Source organism: Theropithecus gelada, chromosome 3 (genome assembly GCF_003255815.1).
Source record: "Theropithecus gelada isolate Dixy chromosome 3, Tgel_1.0, whole genome shotgun sequence".
Lineage (NCBI taxonomy): Eukaryota > Metazoa > Chordata > Mammalia > Primates > Cercopithecidae > Theropithecus > Theropithecus gelada.
In genome coordinates, this window is record NC_037670.1 from 31,570,706 (window position 1) to 31,595,685 (window position 24,980).

Consider the following 24,980-nt stretch of genomic DNA (forward strand, 5'->3'; position numbering starts at 1 on the left):
GTTTGACCATTCATTCTTTTTCCCACACACATACATGTACATGTGTTCAGTGGCATCATATTGTGGGTACCGTTTTGTCACCTGCTTTTTAATCAGTAACCGATACACTGTGAGCATCTTGAGAATTTGGGAAAATGGAAGGAAATATAAGTTTGCCCTCCATTGGTGGGAAATTCCTCTTTTGTGAACACAGAATTAGCCTTTTTAGAAACAGGACAAATGATTGAGCTCCTTTTCTCTACTTTCACCTTAAACCATGGAAGAAATGCCTTGATCTTTTTCAAAGTGAACCTGGTTTCATTTTTTCCCCCTGACGGGCAGCCAGGTGAATGGCCTTAAGTTAGGGGAGAGAGAAGAAAGAAGAACTTTACTTGCATGCTTGTTTTTATTTTTATATAACGAATAGCATTAATAGTTCTATGTAGTAGTCATATCAGGTCTGAGCCTGAGAAAGAGCTGAGACTTTGCCATTGTACCCATGGAGGAAGTGAAGCTCAGAGGGCCTTAGCTGCTTGCCTGAGCTCACGTCACAGTCAGTTGCAAAGGAGAGACTGAACCCACATCTGGCTTCTCTACAGCTGGGTGCATCCTGCAGTCCACAAGAACTCTCAGAACCTGGGTTTAGTCTTCAGGAAGGACAATCAGTAAGGCTCAGAAGAATCTAGAATATATTCTTAGGGGAGTGAATTGATCTTCTTTGGGGCTGCTAAAAGAAAAAAAAATGAAAAGCTTTTCTATCACAATTTTATCCTAGAAGAGTTGGATGGATAAAATGACGTTTTAAAGATCTCATCATTCAACACAATGTTTGTAAATACTGAATGACTTTCACTATCTCCACAAGTACCTCAGTTTTGTAGTTCTACAATCAGCAATTTTTGTATTTTAAAAAAAGCAAATCACAGGCGGCTTTTTAAAGAAGAAACATGGCTCTTCATATGAATCAGGGAAATGGAGCAGTCCAGCTCAAATTAGCCTCTTAAAATGTCTTATGGACGTGGAGGATAAACAGAAGAATCACTTGTTTTGGGCCATAACCAAAGTCAGCCCTGACATGGATGTTAAAAATAAATGATAGCACCTCTCTATGTGCTTTGAATCCTTCATGTACGAGGGTTCTAGCTTTTGGAGATAATGGTATCTCTGTTTACAATTTTTTTCATGTTAATTACTTAACAAAATTGGTCTGTAGAGGATTTCTGCATTCCTTTATTTATAGATTAGCACAATTCTTTAGAGACCCATTAACATTCTGCAGAGCTGAAGAGTTATTGTCAGATCCGCAGATGAAGGTGTTAAAAGTAGGACTTTCTGGCCTTTTTGTATAAGCCCAACTCTGGCAGGTGTTTCCAGAGGAATAATACGGCTTTGGAGCATCCTGCGCACACTGGCGTTCAACTCAATCGGGAATCGAAGGTTAAGCCAAAGTTTTCCAATTACCATTGATTGGTGGAAGATTGATCCATGAGTGAAGCAATGAATGATTGGCCCAATTTACGTATATTTCAAGCTTTTGCTTTGGAAGAAACTAGGGGAATGAAGAATAATATTGTCATTGCCAGTTAGAGACCATATCTAGATAATGTAGTGGACTGATCCCCTTTAAAGTGTTTATTTCTGTCACTTGAAGGGTTTCTGATGGCATCATTAAGGTACAAAATCCCTTTCTCCGACAGTAAAAGTCCTGCCCACTTTTCCCTGGGCCCAGTTCTTTTTCCCAAGACACAGAAATAAAAACAAAGACAACGTGGTGTGGAACAAGCTTTATATCTCATGAGTTTATGCCGGGCACGGTGGCTCACGCCTGTAATCTCAGCACTTTGGGAGGTTGAGGAGGGAAGATCTCTTGAGTCCAGGAGTTCGAAAGCAGCCTGGCCAACATGGCAAAACCCCATCTGTACTAGAAATATACACACAGAAAAAATCTCCTGAGTTTAAAAATGGAAGACTTGTGTGTGCATTTCAGAATTTGATGGTCTTTGGGAAAACACCCCTGTAGGAAAAGTGGTACAGTATGCTCAGGGCCAGGTGCCTTCTAAAGCTTACTTCTTCCTTGGAAAACGCCTTACTGTAATTAGTGGATCTGATTTTATTCTTAAGAGGGAAGGAGATAATGGGGAAAACAGTGCCCCATGTTATTAACAATCTAGTATCATGGTGAATATCCCCCCCCCCCTTGAAAACAAAGATGATTGTAAAAATGCCTGTCTTTTGTTTCATTATTGTTATTCTCAATGTCTGGTGATAGATGCTTTCTCTAATATTTAATAATCAATCTGTTTCTTCTGTCTCTTGCATTCAGCTCATTCTCTTTCCTATTCTATTTGATCCACATCATTTCACATCAGTTTGCCATCTGCCATCTGAGCACCAGTCAAGTTCTGGTATAGTAAAAGTTTCAAGATCTTCATTTCATATACAATTCATGTCAGAGATGTTACTGGAATGATTGTTGCTAAGTATAGCAGGTAACCATGTTGGCCTATAGGTTTTGGATATATTCTGATCGTTACAAGTACAAAAATAATTGCAACATATTTTCATTCATTTATACCTACTGATATTATTCACATATGACCATGTGTCAGTTTTATTTCATGCTTTTACTACGTCAGTTATGGCTTTGGATAGCTATAACCATTGGCTTTTAAAGAAAGAAAAAGTTACTTTGAAGGGGAGGGAAAATATCTCTAGAAATTCTACGATAGCACTTTGTGTGTGTGTATGTGGATACATATTTCTGTATGCAGTGACTACATGTTTGTATTTCTGTATGCAGTAATTGCATGTTTATATGTCTTCTAGAAGTTTGACTGAAATGGAAGAATATGAAGAGAAATAGAAGAGCAAAACATAATGGATTAGGAGAGCTAAGGCAGTAAACTCTGAGACATGTTATCTATTTTAATTGGTGCAAACTATTTACTGAAAATATCTACATTGTGTTTTGCTGTTTCATCCTTTGAAATAGTCATAGTAAGATGCGAATTTTAAAAACTATGCCAACTAAACTAAAAATTGTTGTACCATAATACTTATGGTATAATTTGTGGCTGCATTGCCTCAAAATGAATCAAATGCTAGTAACTTAAGTACATGTACATTGGAAAACAAATTTATACCATTTAAATTTTTTCCTAAGTGAATTTTCCTTGACTGCTTTACAAGTCTGAATTTTCTTTTGAATTTTCACTTGAATGTTTTATGTCTAAAGCAAGGCCACACGTTTAGAATTACTATGTTTAAATATCCATTAACATTTGAAATTCTTTTGCACAAAGATATATTCTGAACATGGTTAGTTGTTTGACTTGCTTTGATATTGACTAACAGGTATCTGAGGAGCATAAAATTGTTCTTGATAGTTCTGATGATCTGATTTAATTAATTCATTAAGATTTTCTTTTTATGTTAAACCAGCCATGATTAACAAGGGCTTATAACTCGGAAGCTTTTACCAAAATAATAAGACACACTGGTATATATTTTGATCCACTGTCCTGTTTTGAGAGTAACTATTTACTGACCAAAATTAGGGCTCTTAAGTTACAAGTAAGACCATTATAATTTTTATGTTTGCTGCTTGTGCTGATTTTTTTTTAAGTTATCAAGATATTATTGTAACTTAAACAAGTTTGAAAAATATGATGGTTGGTGGCAAGAATCTTTTTTTCCTTTTACTTGTTTATTTATTTTTTTGAGACAGGGTCTCACTCTGTCCCCCAGCTGAAGTACAGTGGTGCAGTCATAGCTCACTACAGCCTTCACCTCCCAGGCTCAAGCAATCCTCCCACCTCAACTTGCCAAATAGCTGGGACTGCAGGCTCACCCCCACCATGCCTAGCTAATTTTTGTATTTTTGATACAGACAGGGTTTCACCGTGTTACCCAGGTTGGTCTCAAACTCCTGGGCTCAAGCAACTCGCCCACCTTGGCCTCCCAAAGAGATGGGATTACAGGCATGAGCCACCACACCCAGCCAAGAATCGTTCTTATTACCATTGCTATAGTTATCATTCTTTAGTTCTCCGCAATGCTTTACACAATTTAAGTGAGGTGCCTTAACGTTCTCTGCATGTATGTAGAAATGTTTTCAGCACTGTAGCATTTAGGGGATGATGGAGTTCTCCATAGTCCACACCAGGACTACCTTAGGCTATCTGTGCCTGACAGTGGGCTGTCCCTCACACTGAAGTTTCAGGAACCAGAATCTTCTTAGGTGAGGTTGCTGTTTTGGCCTGATTTCTGGAAGACAGTCTGTTTCCGTGGCAGTCTCATTAAGGAGTGCCCACAAAGTGTTTATTAATGATGATGATAAGGTTTCCAAGTGGATTTGTTCCTGTTACTAAGAACCCATGAAATTTCATTTCTTTCCCTTCCGCCTCAGTCGGAAACAGATGGTGAACCAAAATTTTTGCTTCTAATTAAATATTTCAGTGAGGACCCAGGTAGGTGGGAAGCATTTGCAGCTTCAGTCTCTCTTAGGAAAACTTTTCTTGCTCAACACATCACCCTAAATATTAGTATTTTGTTGTTGTTTATTTATCTTGATTCTCCAGCAGTAGGTAGCACACTTAAAAAGCCCCTGTTTTATGTTTCCCTGGGCTTTCACCTCCACCCTTATTATCTTTGACATCAACAATCAGGGATCTGTTGGACATTGAGCATCCGGTCTCAAATATAGACAGTGAAAGGACAAAAGCCAGGTGCACTGGGACGTGTTCGGTGAATGGCATCTGTGTCCGGCACAGCAGGCTGCAAACTATCATATTACTCAGGAGAGGAGAAAGGTTGGGGTTCCCAAGAATCACTGATAGAAAACTTTATCCTTCTGCTGTGTGTTCAGAGTGAACTCATTTCCACTTTCTGGAAATGTGCTTTTGCAAGAATGCAGGTTGCCTGTCCTGCATGTACGTATTTATTTAAAATGCTAAACCACTGTTGCCTCACCTCCCACATCTACATGGCTTTTACTTGCAGCTGCGGACAGTCCTGAAGACTGCATTTATGTTTTGTTAGTTCCTGTATTCTCACTACTGCACAAGGTGTCTGGCGTATCTAAGAGTTCGTTATATATATATATATATTACTGGAATAGTTATTGGAAGGCTGTTAGTTTGACTTTAAAAGTATTATTTTGAGGGTGGGTTAAGTAGAAAGAGTACTGAACCAGTTAACAATTAATTTTGTTTATTTTGAAATAATTCTTACCTGTAGAGCTTTGAATGTGAAGAGGTTTTATATTTATTTTGTGAAAAATTTCCAATTTGCATAGAAGTAGGGAATAATGTAATAAATTCTCATGTATCTATCACCTAGAATCTGTAATGATCAAGTTAAGGTTTGTCTATTTACTCACTCCCACCCCCAGCTCTTATTTATTTTGGAATCAAATTCCAGATATTATATCATTTCTATTTATTAGCGCTTTAGGATATATCTCTAAAAGATAAGGATGCTTTAAAAAATTAATTGGTTTAAACATTTTATCTCTAGCAATATATTTTCATGTTGCTGTGTAACTTTCGGAGAGCATTTTCTTTTTTCCCTGTATCCTCTTGACTGTCTACTATAAAACCATGTTGCTATTATTACTTATTCCTCAAAATTAATTCAAAGATTACTTTTTAGACAGAAAAAAAAAAAATCTATTGTCCCATCCTAGACCAAAGGAGAAGCCTTGAAAATTTCAGTTTTAGAATTGTTTTCTTTTAAGCAAGTCATTCAGTGTGTTTCCGTAGTTGGACACATGCCTATTAGCACTGCCCCCGGAGAGAGTCTCACTTGGGGAGTATATAAATAAGACTGAAGTCCAACACTTCACTTCGAGTAAGTCTTCACACTGACTCGCTTGCAAATGAACTGTTAATAACTGTCCCACTGTCCCCATGTGGTTAAAAAACCAACTTTGTCCGGGCACAGCCTTCTTCTTTCATTGTAAATACAGTATTTTCTTGCCTTTCTTGTTACCCTGTTCTTTGATCACCTGTCTATGAAGTTATATTTAAGAACCTTTTTGATCTGCTGTGTTTTGTTGAAAATTTCACCAGTGTTAGCACAATGAATCAAATAAGAAGTGGAGATGTGAGTCAGTTGTTGCCACTAAATCCTGAGATAGCCTTGGAATGTTACCGATGTGTTCAATGAAAATTATTTTAAAAGTTTGTATTTACAATGCAGACTTTTTAAGACGTGTAGAAACCTTATACCCCATTTAGTATCAAATCTCTATGGAGCCGGGCACAGTGACTCACACCAGCACTTGGGGAGGCCGAGGTGAGTGAATCACCTGAGGTCAGGAGTTCGAGACCAGCCTGGCCAACATAGTGAAACCCCATCTCCACTAAAAATACAAAAATTAACTGGGTGTGATGGTGGGTGCCTGTAATCCCAGCTACTCAGGAGACTGAGGCAGGAGAATGGCTTGAACCCAGGAGGCGAAGGTTGCAGTGAGCCGAGATTGCGCCATTGCACTCCAGGCTGGGCGACGAGTGAAACTCCGTCTCAAAAACACACACACACACACACACACACACACACACACACACACACACACAAAAAAAACCTCTCTTGGTCGTGGGAATACGTAATATGTTGGTGGAGAACTAATTGTGCTTATTTACTATTGAACAGGCGTTTTCTTTCTTTCTTTCTTTCTTTCTTTTGTCCCAGACACATCAACTGGATCATTCTGCTCATTACCTGCGCCTGAAATTTCTAATAGAAAACAAAATGCAGCACTATGTTCCACAGCCCGAGGAAGACATCTATGAGCTGGTAATGTTATGACTGTTGTCCAAGCACATTTTATGGGAGATTATTTTCAAATTATGAGTGTTCTTGTGTTAATTGTAGTTGGTGGAGTGGAACGAGTTCAGAAATAAATGAGCTTCATGCAGAGCCCTTAAGTTGGTGGAGATGGCCTTACTTAGCTCAGTATTTCCAGAGTGGCATGACCACCTTCGTTTACACAAGAAGCAGTGCAGTGCTATATGAAAAGCAAAATCTAGAGCTTTCTCTTACATTGAACTTTAGTCATTATTGTAATACTAGCTTGCCTTGCATTGGCAGTCTTTTATTTTATTGTATTTTAGTGTTTTTATTTTGTTGTTTAGAGACAGGATCTCACTCTGTCACCAAGGCTGGATGGAGTACAGTGGTGTGGTCATAGCTCATTGCAACGTTGAGCTACTGGGCTTAAGTGATCCTTCTGTGCCAGCTTCCTGAGTAACTGGAACCACAGGCACATAGCACCATGGCCGACAAACTTTTATTTTTTATTTTTATTTTTTTTAGAGACAGGATCCTGCTTTGTTGCCCAGGCTGGTCTTAAACTCCTGGGCTCAAGTGATCCTCCCACCTCAGTCTCCCAAAGTGCTGGAATTACAGGTTTGAGCCACTGCGCACGGCCAGTCTTTTATTTTAAATTGGTGACTTAAAGAGTCAGCTGCTTGTCGTTACAGAAAACAGTGCTAATTCTAATTTTGTGTGACATCCATAGGCATGTTGAAACTGCTGGGTCAAATCTTGTTGGGTGAAAAAAGCTGCCATCTATGTCCAGTCTTTTGGAACTGTATTTATATAGCTTCTCGAGGACATTTACATATATTTGAGTTTGAACATACTTATGGGACTGGGGTTGTGAATCAGACCTGCTTACTAATCATATGGAACTGGCCAAGAAAAAAAAAAATGAAATGCTAATACTTAATTTCTAGGATTTTACACAGATTAGAGATAATACGCTTACTTGGTAAATTACAATGGTTGTTATTTGCAGTAAGCCAGTGACAAGCTCTTTGCTTGTTAGCAAAGTGTTGCGTTTGTCAGTTCCAGGAAAGAAACATTTTGGGAGCAAGGCGCCTCTATTTTGGAGTTCCTGTGCTCTCTCTGTACTTAGTCATTCCTCTGGGGGCTCTGACTGCTTGCCATGGATGTGTGAATAACAGTGACTTCAGCCAGGGTTTCACCACAGAAAGCGGAACTGGACGTTTAAACCCAAGTAGTATTCTCTTTTTGGAAAAAGGAAGCATGATTTAAAAATGAGTAGGAAATTGTGTTTTTAGTCAACTTTATTGAGGTATATTTTACATTTAAGAAAACCCTCGCCAACTTTAAGGACACAATCCAAAGAGTTTGGACAGACGTATACAATCTTGTTTCCACTACTGCGATCATGCTTCGGAACATTTCTGTTACCTAGAAAGTTACCTCGTGCCCCTTTAAGGGCTTTTAAGGAAATATAAGAGAGGGTGTGCTTTTGTAACACTTTTAGCATGTTATGCAATAGAAGATGATCAAAATAATGAGCCCTTTTTAAACTATCACTTAAATCGGTAACTGTTCTGTGTTCAGTACATTTAACAGAGAGAGCTGATGTATTTTTCTGGCCTAGGGAAAAGGCCAGATCTTGGTGCTGCTGTATGAGTAGAGGAAGGAAAACCCTTTTTTCTTACTTAAAAAAGGGAAGTGCTTTCCTACTAACACTGGAAGAGTTACTAGATTACGTATTTTGCATCTTGGGGTTAATGAATATTTTGCATCCTGAATTGTAGGGATCTTACCTAACCAGGTTCCATGTTCCTCATAGTTTACACATAAGAGGTATAGGTACTTCAGACATAGTTTTTGAAATTATACGGACTCATTTATTATTTTTAAGCCTTGCCCATTGTGTGGTCTCCTCCAACATAGGAGACTAAGGTGTGCCAAGCTTAGTCTGTTTGGATCTACAATTTTTGTATGCAGATAGCTATATATGTATTTTAAAAGAATCTAAAGTACAGGGAGACCATGGTATTATTTCTTGGCCTGTTGCAGAAGGTCTCCAGCCCATAGATCTCTAAGGATGCAAATGCCACAGTCTTGCAAAACCTCTGTTTTGACCAAGGTTCTTAACTATTTTGTCCTTTGGATATTTTTGGTAGCCTGGTGGAGCCTCTAGACCCCTTCTCAGAATGATATTTTCAGTCGCATGAAATACAATACATAGGCTTACCTGTGCCCTAAATATATTGAAATAGTTCTCAAAAATATTTTTTGAATTATAGGTAATATATGTTCTTATTTATTAGCTCATTAAATTATAAGACTTAATAGGTAGACATAAACCTAATAGCTAGACCATTAAATTACAAGACCTAGCAGTAAATCTTAATAGCTACCACTGTTCTGAGGAATGATGAGAATAAGTAATATTTTGAGACATTAGCAGCAGCTAAAACATGATATGAAAATAACTGTGATTTCTGTTCGTGACAGAGTCACAGGCACTGGTACTATTTTACTATGTTTGTTGCCTACGTTCATTTAGGATAAAAGAAAATGCTGATTTTCAGTTTAAGGTTTGTAAATACAAAGATATCACTTTTTTTTTTTTTTTTTTTTTTTTGTGACCAAGTTTTGCTCTGTCACCCAGTCTGGAATGCAGAGGCGCAATCTTGGCTCACTTCAACCTCTGTCTCCCAGGTTCAAACAACTCCCTGCCTCAGCCTCCTGAGTAGCTGGGATTACAGGTGCCTGCTACCACACCTGACTACTTTTTGTATTTTTAATAGAGACAGGGTTTCACCATCTTGGCCAGGCTGGTCTTGAACTCCTGACCTCATGATCCACCTGCCTCGGCCTCCCAAAGTGCTGGGATTACAGGCGTGAGCCACTGCACCCAGCCGATATCACTGTTTTTTATCATCCACATTCACAGACCACTTGAACTCTATCCATGGGTCCCTGGTTTTGAATCCCTGCTTTAGGCCATTAAGCTGCACATAGTGTCATTCTGGAGACAGGGAGTTTCTGAACAGCATTCCTGGATGCTTTTTGAGAGTCTGCAGGTATTCAATGTCTTGTCCTTACTGAATAAGCATCAGACCACACACAGTTAATTGGTTTCCCTGGCTCACCTCCATTTTGATTTTGATGGACATGGGAAGCTTCAAGTGTTACAAGCCATTTCCCTATAAATGACTCATTCATGTATGACTCTCCCAGGATATTTTATTCTATGCCATTGTTTTGTCAAACAGTCTTTAGTAGCAAGACCAATAGTTAATTAGCAAAAGTATGTAGTATATTTTAAAGATCTTTTTGGAGGGTCTAGTGTGTTTATTTTGGGGGTCAGGGGATTCTCTTGCTTATGGATAACCAGGAATAGTTAGCCATTGATTTATCTGCTTTGCTGGTTGTGCTGTTAATACAAGTAATACCTGTTTGGCCACTTTTTCACGATGACTTGTTTGTTGGGTCTGGTCCACGGAGTGATCATGTACATGACTGTAGTCTGTGGAAGCGCTTTTCAAAAACTCACACTAAATGAATTTTTTAATAAACTGACAGGTAGAAGTAAAGTTTGCAGAAACACTGATCAATTTATTTATTCACTCATCCAGCAAATACATATATATTTTAAAATAGAGTCTCATTCTGTCACCCATGCTGGAGTGCAGTGGGACAGTCTCAGCTCACTGCAACCTCTGCCTCCTGGGTTCAGGTGATTCTCTTGCCTCAGCCTCCCAAGTAACTGGGACTACAGGTGCCCACCACCACACCCAGCTATCATCTAGCAAATATTTATTTAGCATTTGTATGCCTGGCACTATTCTAGCTGTTCTAGGCACTGGGGATACACCAAAACAATTCTGTTCCTGGTGGAACCTGTATTCAGGTTTGCAGAAACAGGTAAACATACGTGCGAATGTGTAACATGTCAGGGAATGTTCAAAGCCTAGAGAGACAAGAAGTTGGGGCAAGTAGAGAGAGGGAGATGATGCATCTGCAGCGGGTCTTGTTGCTTTTTAATTTTATTTTATTTATTTTTCCTGGTTTTTTTTGAATGTGATGTTTGAACAGGGTGAGTGAGTGAAGTGAGGGAGTGGAATCATAGAGGTATTTTGCAGACAAGTGTTATAGGCTGGCACACGCCTGTAATCCCAGCACTTTGGGAGGCTGAGGCAGGTGGATCCCCTCAGGTCAGGAGTTCGAGACCAGCCTGGCCAACATGGTGAAACCCCATCTCTACTAAAAATACAAAAATTAGCCAGACGTGATGGCACACACCTATAGTTCCAGCTATTCGGGAAGCTGAGACAGGAGAATCGCCTGAACCCAGGAGGCAGAGGTTACAGGGAGCCGAGATCGTGCCACTGCACTCCAGCCTGGGTGGCAAAGCCAGATTCTGCCTCAAAAAAAAAAAAGTTCTAGGCTGAGAACCTTAGAAACTGGCTAAGGCCCAGGCAGGGGAAGAGTGGCCATAGTGGAGGTGGCTTACCCAGTGTGTGAGGCGGATTGGTGGAGAGGGCGCAAAAGGGGGGATGTAGGAGATAAGGGGAGGAGGGAGAAAGGATAGGCCATGTAGAGCCTAAATGCCATGGGAAACCCCAGAGAGCTGTTTTGAAAGGCTCACTGTGGCGGATGAGTGGCCCACAGGGCATGAGAGGATGAGTAGCCAGGGCCCACAGGAGGCTGCAGAGAGTCTTTGTCAGGTAAGAGCATGACGGTGGCTCAGACCAAATCACCCAAAGGAGACAGAGAAAGAAACGATCCTGATTTTGTGAGAACTCAAGAGCCTAGGTAAGCAATTTGTTTCTTAAAATCTGGTGCTCTTCTCATCCAATTTTTGAAAACAGGGAAAGTTGCAACATTATCAGTTTAATAAAAGAAAGGGAAGATGTGAGCTATTTCATCGTTAAGTGCATTGATGTATAAAACTACTGGATTTCAAAACTTCTGGTTCCAGATATTGTGGTTGCATTGAAAATACATTTTAAAATATAAACCCTTCTTGAAATTCTATATAGTTTTAGTGTTGTTCACTAAACCTGGCTTTAGTGTAACCAGGCTAAGGATGTTGTGGCCAGCCGGCCTGTCTATATGATACTGAGTTGCTGTCTGAGACCAGCAAAAGACGCAATGATATTCACACTAATTCCAAAGAAAACTAGGAAGTAGTAGTATGAAAAAATAGGAAAGATAATGCACAAAGCTCAATTCCCACTAGAGCCTGTGGAAATGATTAAAACAAACAGTTATATACTGCCACCTGGAGGTAGGGTTTGGCACTTGAAGAAAGTTTTAAAAAATAAAACTAAGGCTCCTACTGAGTTGAAGTGAACGTAGTTGATAACGTTCCATTGAGCATTCTGTGGTGTTAGGGTATATACTGTAAACCTTATTGAATTTAGTATTTAGAGTTTTGGTGGCTGTTTTCTGAATGGAAAAGTAGTATAACTGATTTCTTCTTACTTGTAAATTTATTTGTATGAAACATTTCTAAAGTATAGCACTAAAGCCACATTCAGTCGTGCCCTTGACACGTCACATGTGGTGGGAGTTGCATTAAATTAAGGTGTTTAAGAGGATCCAAGCCGTCCTGTCCACGTTCCTACCCCCGACACTCCTTAGCCTTCTATTATAGCAAACGCTTTCCAGGCTCCTGAATCATAAGTATTATGCTGACCTCTCAAATGCCCCAAGCAAATAAAGAGAAGAAACTGGCCACTCTTTTCTACCTGCCCGAATAAAATCGTTTCTGGACAAATGGCTGTGTGGTCAGAGATGCGGGCAAGTTTAAATAATCATCAAGACTTCTCTTTAGTGCTAACGGCCACAGTTTTTGTTCTTGACCTTGGCTCAAAATTGGTTTTCATTTCAAGATAGAGTAATAATTTAAAAAATCTATATGAGCATTTGACACATCTATTTGTTTGTGAGTTTTTATTATAAATTTTGGATTTGAACCTTTGACTGACCTAGGAGGGTAGGTTCCCTTTGCTTTCATACCCTGTGTTCCGGTGAAGGCTGATCTGGGAGGCATTGTAGTGTAGTGGAAAGAGTGCAGCTCTGGAGCCAGTGAGCCCTGGGTTCATAATCCCAGCTGTGTGTGAACGGGTCTTCTGAACTTAGGAAAGTACATTCTCTTTAGGCTCTTGCCTTTATTTGTAAAATGGAGATCACACTTGTCTCTTGGAGTTAGTGTGAGAGGCATGACATATGGTCAGAACTCCATAAGTTATTGTCTTGATGATAGATCTTGACATTTGAAAATGAAATATCGATTAATTTAAACAACAATGTTTCTGATGTGTGAACTTTGCACCGTTCTCATCTTGACTATGCATAAAGCTCTTTTTCCAGCCTTTTTTGTTTAAAAAAAGTTTTTAATAATGTTAACTCTTATTTTAGATTCAAGGGGCACATGTGCAGGTTTGTTACCTGAGTATATTCCATGATGCTGAGGTTTGGGGTACTATTGATCCTGTCACCTAGGTAGTAAGCCTAGTGCCCAGCAGTTAGTTCCACAACCCTTCTCCTCCTCTCTCCTTCCCCCTCTGGTAGTCCCCAGTATCTATTGTTGCCATTTTTATGTCCATGAGTAGTCGTTGTTTAGCCCCTAGTTGTAAGTGAGAAGGTATTTGGTTTTCTGTTCCTGTGTTAATTCACGTAGGAGAATGGCTTCCAGCTGCTTCCGTGTTGCTGCAAAGGACATGATTTTGTTCTTTTCCATGGCTACATAGTATTCCGTGGTATACGTGTACCACATTTTCTTTATCCAGTCCACCCTGGGTGGGCATATAGATTGATTCCACATCTTTGCTATTGTGAATAGTGCTGCCATGAACATACACGTGCATGTGTCTTTTTGGTAGAACGATTTATTTTCATCTGGATATATACCAAGTAATGGGATAGTGAGTCAAGTGGTAGTTCTGTTTTAAGTTTCTGGAGAAATCTCCAAACTGTTTTCCACAGTGGCTGAACTAATTTATATTCCCAACAACAGTGTATAAGCGTTTCCTTCTCGGCTGGGCATGGTGGCTCACGCCTGTAACCCCTGCACTTTGGGAGGCTGAGGCGGGCGGATCATTTGAGATCAGAGTTCGAGACCAGCATGGCCAACATGGCGAAACCCTATCTCTACTAAAAATACAAAAAAAAAAAAAAGCCAGATGTGGCAGCAAATGCCTGTAATCCCAGCTACTCGGGAGGCTAAGGCAGGAGAGTTGCTTGAACCCTGGAGATAGAGGTTGCAGCGAGCCGAGATCTTGCCACTGCACTCCAGCCTGGGCAACAGAGCAACACTCCGTCTCAAAAGAAAAAAAAAAAAAAAAGAAAAGCATTCCCTTCTCTCTGCAGCCTCACCAGCATTTGTTGTTTTTTTGACTTTTTAATAATAGCCATTCTGACTGGTGTGAGATGGTGTCTCATTGTGGTTTTGGTTTACATTTCTCTGATGATTAGCAATGTGTACATTTTTTCATGTATTTATTGGCCACATATATGTCTTGAGAAGTGCCTGTTCATGTCTTTTGCCCATTTTTTGATGAGATTATTCATTTTTTGTTGATTTGAGTTCTTTATAGATTCTGGATATTCCACCTTTGTCAGATGCATAGTTTGCAAATATTTTCTCCCATACTGTAGATTGTCTGTGTATTGATAATTTCTTTTTCTGTGCAGAAGCTCTTTAGTTTAATTAGGTCTCACTTTTCCATTTTCTTTTTTGTTGCAATTGCTTTTGAGGACTTAGTCATAAGTGATTTCCTTTCTTGGGCTTTTAGAGGGCTGATTAATTTGTGTACTTCAGTATTCTAGCTAATTTCGATAAAGTTCAGTGGCTAAAAAAAGAATATCCTCTTTATGTAATTTGTTTTCTGTTTCAATGCTATCATTTGTCTCTACTATTTGTACTATCATGAACTTTTTGGAAGGGACGCATAGAGATTTATCTCATTTCCATGAATTCCATACCAAGATCTTTATAACCTCTTCCTGATTTTAATAAACTTTTTTCTCCCCACAGCTAGAGGCCTCCATTACTTTAGCATTATTTTTCAGGTCTGTGGAAGACATTGGGTAGGAATAGATAGAGAGTGATGTGGAGGAATTACTTAGAAACCAAACTGTGGCTATGTTTGAGGATGACAGTTATAAGTTTTTACTTTTACTTTTTACTCTTAATGAGTTCCGTTTAATGAAAAGATTGTGAAGTGCAAATTCACAGAAGTATCAGTTGTGAAAAAATAGATCCATGAAATGACGATTTTTTAACGTTAGTTATAATGAAATTCTAATTAGATTTCTCTTTGTAACTTTCAGCTATACAAAGAAATTGAAATCTGTCCAAAAGTCACTCAGAGCATCCACATTGAGAAGTCAGACACAGCTGCCGATACTTACGGTAAGTTTGTGTTTCTTTGTATTTTAAGGTAAAGCATTTCTTATGTAAGCATGTATTTATTTACAGTTCAACAAAATGCCTTTGGGTCCTATCTAAAACAGACAGTATATCTGGCTCCTGTGCTGTGGAGGGTAGCCACACTAGGGAAAAAAAGGGATATTTACTCTGGGTACGACGTAGACTTTGGTGTTAAATTTCATAACTTTAGTTACTGGGGTTCTACTGTCATAAAAAGGAAGTGGGTAGGTTATTTTATATGTCAAAAGATAAAATTACAACTAGTTTAGTTATAAATCTGATTGGCTTTTATTTGTGATTTGTGCATGGGGCAGCCTCCGTTCTACAAAATAGAATGAGAGCTCCCTCTGGGCAATGGCAGAACAGTGATTTTTGTAAGGTGGAGACAAGGAAACAGAACAGTGGAAGAAGAAACCTGATTGTCTAACATTAGCTTACTTCAGGTTACTTTTTTGTAAGGGTGAAAGCAGAGGTGACATACTTATTTTGCTGATTATGGTAGACCAGAATCTCTTGTTTTCAGGAAAAACTGGTCTGTTTGGGGATCTACCTGCTTCCTGAAAGTTTTAATTTGATTATGTGGCATCCAGCATGAGTGATTCCATTTTTTCTTTGATCTGGCCTTTTGGGCGTAATGCAGGAACTCAGTTCACAACAGTGGCCTCCCATAATTTTTGTTTAACATATACTATGATGTACCTTAGTAATGTAGGAATTATTCTTTTATACCCCTCTCCTGAAAACATAGACATTATCCTCCCTTCCCATACAAGTCATGTTAAAGGAACTTACTTTGGTTTTGTGTTGCGGGATCCCCAAGACCATCCCTAGGTTTGCTGATTCACTAGGAAGACCCGCAGAGCTCAGCATCTGGTCATACTCACAACTAGGTTTTTTTAATAGCAAAATTATACTGAAGTGGCTTCATTGTCTTGGGTGAATACCCAAGGTTCATTGTCTCACGCCAAGGGAATCGCGGATGCAGACACACAGGTGGGTTTAGGAGTAGAGGTTTAATAGGCAACAAAAGAGAAAGGAGAATAGCTGTCTCTCCTGCAGAGAGAGAGGGGTGCCCGAGTGAGTCTTCCGGCCAGCGGTGGAAGATTTTATAGCCAGGCTTGAGGAGGTGGTGTCAGATTTACGTAGGGCCCACAGATTGGTTGGACCAGGTGTGACGTCTACACAGCACGCAGGGAAGCTGGCTGCCCCGTCCTAAGTTTATTATGCAAATGGCGTCTTTGCCTGGCCGGGGCCATGTTCACTGCTCCTTACTGTACAGGTGGCTGGCAAAGAGAAGAGAGGATGGAGCCGCCGTTTTGAACATGCTTAGTTCCAGCTCGCCTTTTCCTATTGGCACAAGTGCCAGCATTCACCGGTGTAAGCTTCCAGCTTGCTTGTCTCTGTGTGCGGCTCGATTTTACAGGCCGCTTTTTGTTAGAAAAGAAAATTATTTGGGGGCTGCTTTTCATTAAAAGGAAAATCTTACTGAGGACTTTCTTCCCTTCACTCTGTGCGTAAATCATTTCATCTTAACTCCTATATCAATACAAAGCAAAATCACCAAAGGGAAAAGACGCGTGGAGCAAAGTCTAGGGGGAACCAGGTGTGACTTCAGCGAGCCCTGTTTCAGTGGAGTCGCATAGAATGAGGATAACTTCCCCGGCACCAAGTTGTGAGGACACCTGAGAAATGCTCCCTCCTGGGGAAGGTGGTTAGAGACTCAGTGTCCAGGGCTTTTCTGGGGAGGCTGGTTCCCTGGGCAAGCTCTGCCTAGCGTGCACCAAAATTCCAGACTCCCAGGAGGAAAGTAGGCGTTCACCATGAATCCCATTGTTTGTACACACAGTTTAGGCACCGTGAGCCACTTAGGGTGTTGGGAACCCTCCCAAAATCCAGGTTCTCAGGATGCCAGCCAAGGTCCAAATTTGTAAGCGGGCCTTTCGAAGAACAGCAGTCAAGCCTGCTGTGTTAACGCTTTCCTAGGCGGTTGTCTACGTTCTGGTGGAGTTAAATATATATTCCTTTCCATATGTTTAAGACCAGTCTTCTTTACTTAGCATTACAGTGTATGGCTTGAATAGTAACAGAATTGGTGCCTGAGTAAATTAAGTGAGGAAAATCCATACTGTGCTCAGTCAGGAGTGGCGAGGTTAGCTGAGGTGACAGACAGCCACCAAAGCCCGGTGGCTCGAAACAGTGACATTTATTTCTCACATTCACCATGCATCCCTTGTGGGTTGGCTGGGACTCCATACGTTGTCCTCATTCCACACCCAGGCCTGGAGCAGCTGCCACCTGGGACAGTGCTTGTCACTCAGCGGAGGGGGAAGAGGAGGTGCGAAAGCAGATGTTGTCCCACTCCCAATTCATTGGCCAAAGTCAGTCACACAGCCATACCTACCTACAAGGGAGCGTAGAAGTGTGATTCTACTGTTTGGTAGAAGGAGAACAAAGTTCCTGGTGGAAAGACATAAAGACTACCGCATATGTTGACTTAAGATTTCTCTCTGAACTGGCCGGGCACGGTGGCTCACGCCTGTAATCCCAGCACTTTGGGACACCGAGGCGGGCAGATCACGAAGTCAGGAGATCGAGAGCATCCCGGCTAACACGGTGAAACCCCAGCTCTACTTAAAATACAAAAAAGTAGCCTGACAGTGGTGGGCGCCTGTAGTCCCAGGTACTCGGGAGGCTGAGGCAAGAGAATGGTGTGAACCCGGGAGGCGGAGCTTGCAGTGAGCCAAGATCATGCCACTGCACTTCAGCCTGGGTGACAGAGCGAGACCCATCTCAAAAAAAAAAAAAAAAGATTTCTCTCTGAATCAAGTTATTAAGCTTTCTTTTGTTTTTTTTTTTTTAGGACACAGTTTCCCTCTGTCGCCCAGGCTGGAGTGCAGTGATGCGATCTCAGCTCACTCCAACCTCTGCCTCCCGAGTAGCTGAGATTACAGGCATGTGCCACCACCATGCCCGGCTAATTTTTGAACTTTTGGAAGAGGCAGGTTTCACCGTGTTGGCCAGGATGGTCTTGAACTCCTGACCTCAACTGATCCACCCACCTCGGCCTTCCAAAGTGCTGGGATTGCAGGCGTGAGCCACTGCGCCTGGCCCAAGTTATTAAGCTTTTTAGCATTTGAAAATCTTTAAACTCTTTTCTGAGCAGTGGGATATTATATTCCTTCTGGACCTTCCCCTGTAGGCCACCAATCTTCATCTCAGAATACTCGAGGATTTGGGCCTAATGAAGAGAACCCAATTTTGAACCCTGGCCACTTGCATTATAACTTTATGCTGTTTATTTCTTGACCTTAAAACTAAAGACATCATAAAGCCAGGAGAATGTTTCTCATCGCAAGGAATAAATGTTTATGAGCGGCCTATTATGCAGCAAAAAGCCGACCTCAGTAATTAGAGCTGTAATTGGTGGCAGTGAAGGGCCTGGATCCTCCAAAATTAGATGCTCCCATAATGATTCTTCTTTTTCTCTTCAGTTTACTTAATTTTTCTTGAGTAAGGATAAACTAGCAAAGATTAAGTTCAGAAGGCTGAATTTCAAAGCTCTTGGACTCTGATTCTAAGATTGAGTGATTCAGGGACCCCAAAATTGGAACTGGGCATAAAACTGCTATTGTTTGTATACTTTTTAATACTTTTTATTAAAGTGACTGAATTACTCACAGAACCCATTTACTTTTACCCCCTGAGGAAGGTATGACAGGGCACCAGGCATCAGTCTTGAAAGAGTATTACAGACAGTGCTTCTCAACCCATCTGATGCAAAGAAGCAGGTATTTTGTTTTGTTTTAATTTCCACTCTTTTGTAACTACCACTGCTTTAGTGAAATACTAAATTCCATGCTTGGAGGTTGTGGCAATGTCAAGGTTCCAAGAGGTTCTCAATGCTTAGTCTCGGTTTCTGTCCTTACGTTACTGCCATTAGCCAACAGTTGGCACCTGTTCCTGGACTTCACTTTGAAAAGCCCTGCCACAGGCCAGACGCAGAGGCTCACGCCTGTAATCCCAGCATTTTGGGAGGCCAAGGCGGACGGATCACGAGGTCAAGAGATCGAGACCATCCTGGCCAACATGATGAAACCCCGTCTCTACTAAAGATACAAAAATTAGCTGGGTGTGGTGACACGTGCCTGTAGTCCCAGGTACTCAGGAGGCTGAGGCAGGAGAATCACTTGAACCCGGGAGGCAGAGGTTGCAGTGAGCCAAGATCGCGCCACTGCACTCCAGCCCGGTGACAGAGTGAGACTCCGTTTCAAAGAAAAAAGAAAAAGAAAAGAAAAGCCCTGCCACGCATGGCTAATAAGCTCAGTTAAATCACTTCTTCTCCGTGCTTGGGTTGGTTTTAGGGTGTGATGTTCCAACAGCATATTGATTGAAGAGGTGAAAGATTCCCCCGGTCCTCAGAGATCTGATTGCCTCTGGATTAAAGGCTACCACAGAGTCGAAATTCAGCCCATCTGTATCTAATATTAACACCTCGCTAAGTGGCTTCCGGTTAGATACTGAGTTTGGTACAAGTAAAAGCTACTAGCACAAACACAAAAACACCTCACCATACAGATCAAATGCTGCTTTCTATTTTAGAACACTTTAGGGAGGAAAATATAATTTAATAATCCAACTGACTGAACACATTTAAAGAGGGAACATTTACTTAATTTCTCTCTCTTGCCCCTCTCTCCACCGCAGCCTTCAGCTCACTCCCGGACTTTGCTGTTGAAATTAGTTCACATATCCAATTACATGATACTTAGACTAAGCCTGAGGCCCTAGGCTGCCTTGAAGTAGAAGAATGCGTCATTTCAGCAACTTAGTATTCCTTTTCTCTGGGTACTTCTAGTACTATTATATTTTTTAGTCATGTGTTCTCCTCATGTTACAGGTGCCTGTGCTTGTTATCTGAATTTTCGTTGTATCCTGGACTCTAGTTTTGAGTAATTCTCTATTGTTTATCATGTTATGGTTTTTCCAGGGTGAGGAATCTTTTGGTGGTTCATCTCATGAGTTTGGTCTTAGTTTCTTTTTTCTTTTTTGAGACAGGATCTTACTCTGTCACCCAGGCTGGAGTGCAGTGGTGGGATCATGACTCCCTGCAGCCTCAACCTCCTAGGCTCAAGCCATCCTTCCCACCTCAGCCTCCCAAGTAGCTGGGACTATAAGGCATGTGCCACCATGCCCAGCTAATTAAAAAAAAAAAAATTTTTTTTAGAGATAGGGTCTCACTATGTTGCCAGGGCTGGTCTCAAACTCCTGGGCTCATGCATTCCTCCTGCATTCCTCCCAAGAGTGCTAAGATTATAGGCATGAGCCACCACGCCCAACCTTAGTTTCATCACTTAGTTTTAAGCACTTCCTTCATTCTCCTGATCATTATTCCACTTACCACTCATGATCCCTTCCTGTGTTTGAAGCGAACAGCCTTCCAGTTGGTGGATACATCGGTTTATATTGAATCATTTCCCTCCGCCCCCTGTTGGATGATATTAGAGTTGTCTGCTGAGAGTTACAACATTGCTATCCTATTTAAAAGAAATAGATCTGACTTTGCTGATTAACTGTTAAAATCATTATGTTCTTCATTCAGCTCCACTTAATCCCGCTGTAGGATATTTCATAATTTTCTTTATATTTGTTCATATAGGAGATGGTTATAATGTTTTCCCCCTAGTGTGCAAAGTATTGGCAACTTTAAATGGAAGCCGCTCACATGTTTGTTGCAAGGCAAGGTGTGGGGAGGGCTTCCTTCTTGGAACAGTGAGAGGGGGCTCCTGTTTGACCCCTAAACCAGTGTCCAGTATGAATTCCAGTACAGAGCTAAAGTGCTATTCGCTTTGGTAAATTTTTGGCTTTCATTTGGGTGATCTTCAAAAAAGGAGCTTAGGCCCATTATCCTTTCTCCCATCCTCTTTCCTGTCATAGAGATTTCCCCACTAATTAGAGATGTCTGATCTGTTTCTTAGACCTGCTCTTTTTACCCAGTTGTCCGGTACAAATTACATAATCAGTTGCAGTCCTCAGACTGGAAGTCTCCTCTATTCTCACTCCTATTTTTAACCTTTTGATTATAAAAAAAGAAGACCAAGAAAACAGGGAATGGCCGGGTATGGTGGCTCACACCTGTAATCCCAGCACTTCGGGAAGCCGAGGCGGGTGGATCACTTGAAGTCAGGAGTTTGAGAACAATCTGGCCAGCAGATGAAATCCCATCTCTACCAAAATTAGAAAAATTAGCTGAGTGTGATGGTGTGTGCCTGTAATCCCAGCTACTAGGGATTTACTTTGTAAAACAAGAAATCGCTTTAACTCAGGAGGCAGAGGTTGTAGTGAGCTGAGATCGCACCACTGCACTCCAGCCTAGACAACAGAATGAGACTCTGTCTCAAAAAAAAAAAAAAAAAAAAAAAAAAAAAAAAAAAACAACAACAACAACGAGGGAATGGAGCAAATCAATACCTGAGGTGTCTCCATATCTCCATCGACTCGGCTTCAGGTGACTTGCAGCAGGCTCCCACCGTGTTGCCTCTTCTGCCATCTTCCAGTTAAGCAAAGGTGTTTCCTGGTACCCCACAGGGGTGCTAATTTTTTAATAGAAAAAAAACTGGGGCCAGGCTCAGTAGTGCACACCTGTAATCTCAACACTGTGAGAGGCAGAGGTGGGAGGATCGCATGAGGCCAGGAGTTTGAGACCAGCCTGGGCAACATAGTAAGACCCCATCTCTACAAAAAAATTTAAAAAATTAGCCAAGCGTGGTAGCACTTACATGTAGTCCCAGCTCTTCTGGTAGATGAGGTAGGGAATTGCCTGAATCCAGGAGTTTGAAGCTACAATGAGCTATGATCACACCACTGCATTCCAGCCTAGGGGACAGAGCAAGACCTTGTCTCTTTTAAAGAAAAAAAAAAAAAAAAAAAAAAGGTCTCATTGTAATAGAATGGTGGCATTTCAGAAAGGAAATTCCGATATTTAGATGAGTCCTATTCATTCTTTCCGATGACATAGCCCTTGATTCTCTCTGTCCTAACAGATTTTTAAAGAAATTTTCTACTACAATGCAGATAAATACACCTGTGTTAAGGCTCATGTAACTTAAATGATTCTTGTGTAAAAATATTTTGATTTCAGCAGGGCTTCTTGACCCTTAATCTGAAAGTTAGAAGTTGCTGAAAGAAGAGAATTTAAAATAAGAGAATGAAATGACTTTGGAGAGTCTTTAGGGGTGGCCCTGTGCCGTTCCCTATCTGAGGGTGTTATGGTACTTGAGAGGGCGATGGCAATTAGCACTTTTGCCGATGTGAGGTAATCCATTTCCTGGTCCTATAAACTAAACAAAAAGCCATGTGTTCATCATGACATGGCCTCAAAAGGCTCAATGACTCCCTGGGACCCAGTCTTGTAATTCTGTTTTGCTGTTTGCCTGTTTGTTTGTTTGTTTTTTTTTCAACCACTGCTTTCCCCTCAGCGTTAAGACGGCTATCTATATTATGGGATGATTTTTCTTCCAGAGCTGAAATTATTGCAGATATATACAATGACGTGTGTTCCCATTGTCCTTTGTAGAAATATCTGCAAAGGTATTCTTTCCTTTAGCAAAATAGGTATTCATTGTGGACACTGACGTAATTGATTAGGGAAGAATTTTACATGAGGCGGTCTGGAAACAGGAGTGACCAGGACCCGTAACCTTAGAGTTTTGAGTACCTAACATCCTCAAGCCACATAGAATACCTGGGCCTCACTCTGCTTTCCTCTCTGAAGGATGAAGCAGAGCCCAAGGTTAATTAGCAAATTGGCTTTGAGCTCTGGAAGTCCAGAGAAGTATAAGATAATCTTCTGATCCGATACTGCTAGAGTGTGAAATCAGGTACAGTTTCTGTAATGTGTTACTCATATTACAGATTCGTAATGTGAGTTGCATCTTGCTCCTGTTTGCACAATTGTATTAAATGAAACCATTGTCCATATAGTCATACACGTGGATGAACACACACCCTCCAACAGTACAGTTGTAATATATTCTAGGACATAGATTGGATGAAAAATGTCTGGGGACTCTTGAGGTAAGCTAATCTTTCTGTTTTCTGCTTTGGAGGAGAGTATGGAAAAGAAAAAAATGATGGCGTTTACCAGGAAGCAAGATTAAACAAAATAATTTGCTTTCCTTTGAGTTGATTGGTAGGTAATATGAAGATAGACATACCTAGTAATCTCTGTTTTTACAAGTAGTGACTTCCAGAGTGATCTAAAAATAAACCTTTTCTGCTTTGTAAAACAAGAAAAAACAATCACTCCAAACTATAATGACAAACATGAAACATACCTAGTTCACAGCAGGCACTTCCTGTTGTTTGCTAAACATTCAGAAGGTGTGAGCCTTGCCATTCTGCCTTTCTGTGTTTCACAGGGTTTTTACTTTCTTCTGTGGAAGAAGATGGTATTCGAAGGCTGTATGTGAATAGTGTGAAGGAAACCGGTTTAGCTTCCAAGAAAGGTAAGTCAATGAAGGGCTGGTCTGTCCATCTTAAATGCCCTTTGGGGCTTCTCTAGTTTTTGAATGAGAAAGACTTGCCCAAAGGATTCATTTGTGAAAAGTATTTGAACATTTTCTCATTGAAAACCCTTCCAGGGAATGTGCATTTTATTCCATTAACTTAAGTGTATCAGAAAGCTCATATTCTTGAACTCTTTTTTTTTCTTTTTTTAATTTTTAGAGACAAGGTCTTGCTGTGTCACCCAGGCTGGAGTCCAGTAGCGCAATCATAGGTCACTGCAGCCTTGAAATCCTGGGCTCAAGCCGTCCTCTCACCTCAGCCTCCCGAGTCGCTAAGAGAGTACAGGTGCATGCCACCACACCTGACTGATTTATTTACTTGCTTATTTTTCAGAGTCAGGAGTCTTGCTGTGTTGCCCAGGCTGTTCTTGAGCTTCTGGCCTCAAGCAATCCTCCTGTCTCAGCCTCTCAAATCACACATTTTTGGATTTTAAATCTGATGGAGCCCATTTCCATGGGGCTGGTGGGAAATCCCATTCTCATCATGTGGTCGTCCTTCTCCATCTTCTAGGATGGTGTGGGGTTCCTGGGGGGATTCTTCCTGGAGCAGAGCATGGGGGAAGAGCCCTCTGTACTTTGGTCCACACTGGTCAAAGCTGGCATTGGCCATTACCTGAGCCTGCAGAGCTCTTTCAAACCAGATGTTCTGTTGCTCCCATTCATAGAAGAATCTGCAGAAGTTGAGAACCTAGGGATTTGAGATCCAGCCTCCCTCCCCTTCTAGACAGCACTTCCCTGCTACATCCTGCCTGTTTCATTTCAGCCCTTCCATGGCCCATAATGCATTTGGGCTACTTGGCGAACCCCAGCTCTCCATCCTGGAAAGTCTTTGCAACCTAGATGATTTGCTCACAGTGCTAATTTCTTAGAGCTACTGTAATAAACTACTGTAATAAACTACTGGGTGGCTTAAAATAACAGAAATTTATCCTCTCACAGTTTAGGAGGCCAGAAGTCTGAAATTAAGGTATTGGCAAGATTGATTCCTCTGGAGCCTCTGAGGGAAGAATGGCTTCATGCCTCCTTCTGGTTTCTGGCGTGAAAGCAGCGCTTGGCATTCTGTGGCTTATGGCTGTATCACTTCAATCTCTGCCTGAAGTCACATGGCTTCTGCCCTGTCTCTGTGTCATTAACATGGCCTTTTTATAATAACACCAGTCATTGGATTTAGGACCTACTCTAAATCATTATGAGTTGATTGTAACTTTCATGTATATTATATA

General features: G+C 40.9%; 1 protein-coding gene across 10 annotated transcripts in view; it reads left to right on the plus strand.

Moving 5' to 3' along the window:
• Window positions 1–24,980, plus strand: part of TIAM1 (T cell lymphoma invasion and metastasis 1) — a 444,177-nt gene that overhangs the window by 352,698 nt on the left and 66,499 nt on the right. For all 10 annotated transcript variants that reach the window (XM_025380044.1, XM_025380046.1, XM_025380049.1 and 7 more), the window contains 3 exons: window positions 6,673–6,777; window positions 15,094–15,175; window positions 23,611–23,697. In XM_025380044.1, the coding sequence (XP_025235829.1) occupies window positions 6,673–6,777; window positions 15,094–15,175; window positions 23,611–23,697 (274 nt within the window). The remainder of the gene's footprint in view (window positions 1–6,672; window positions 6,778–15,093; window positions 15,176–23,610; window positions 23,698–24,980) is intronic.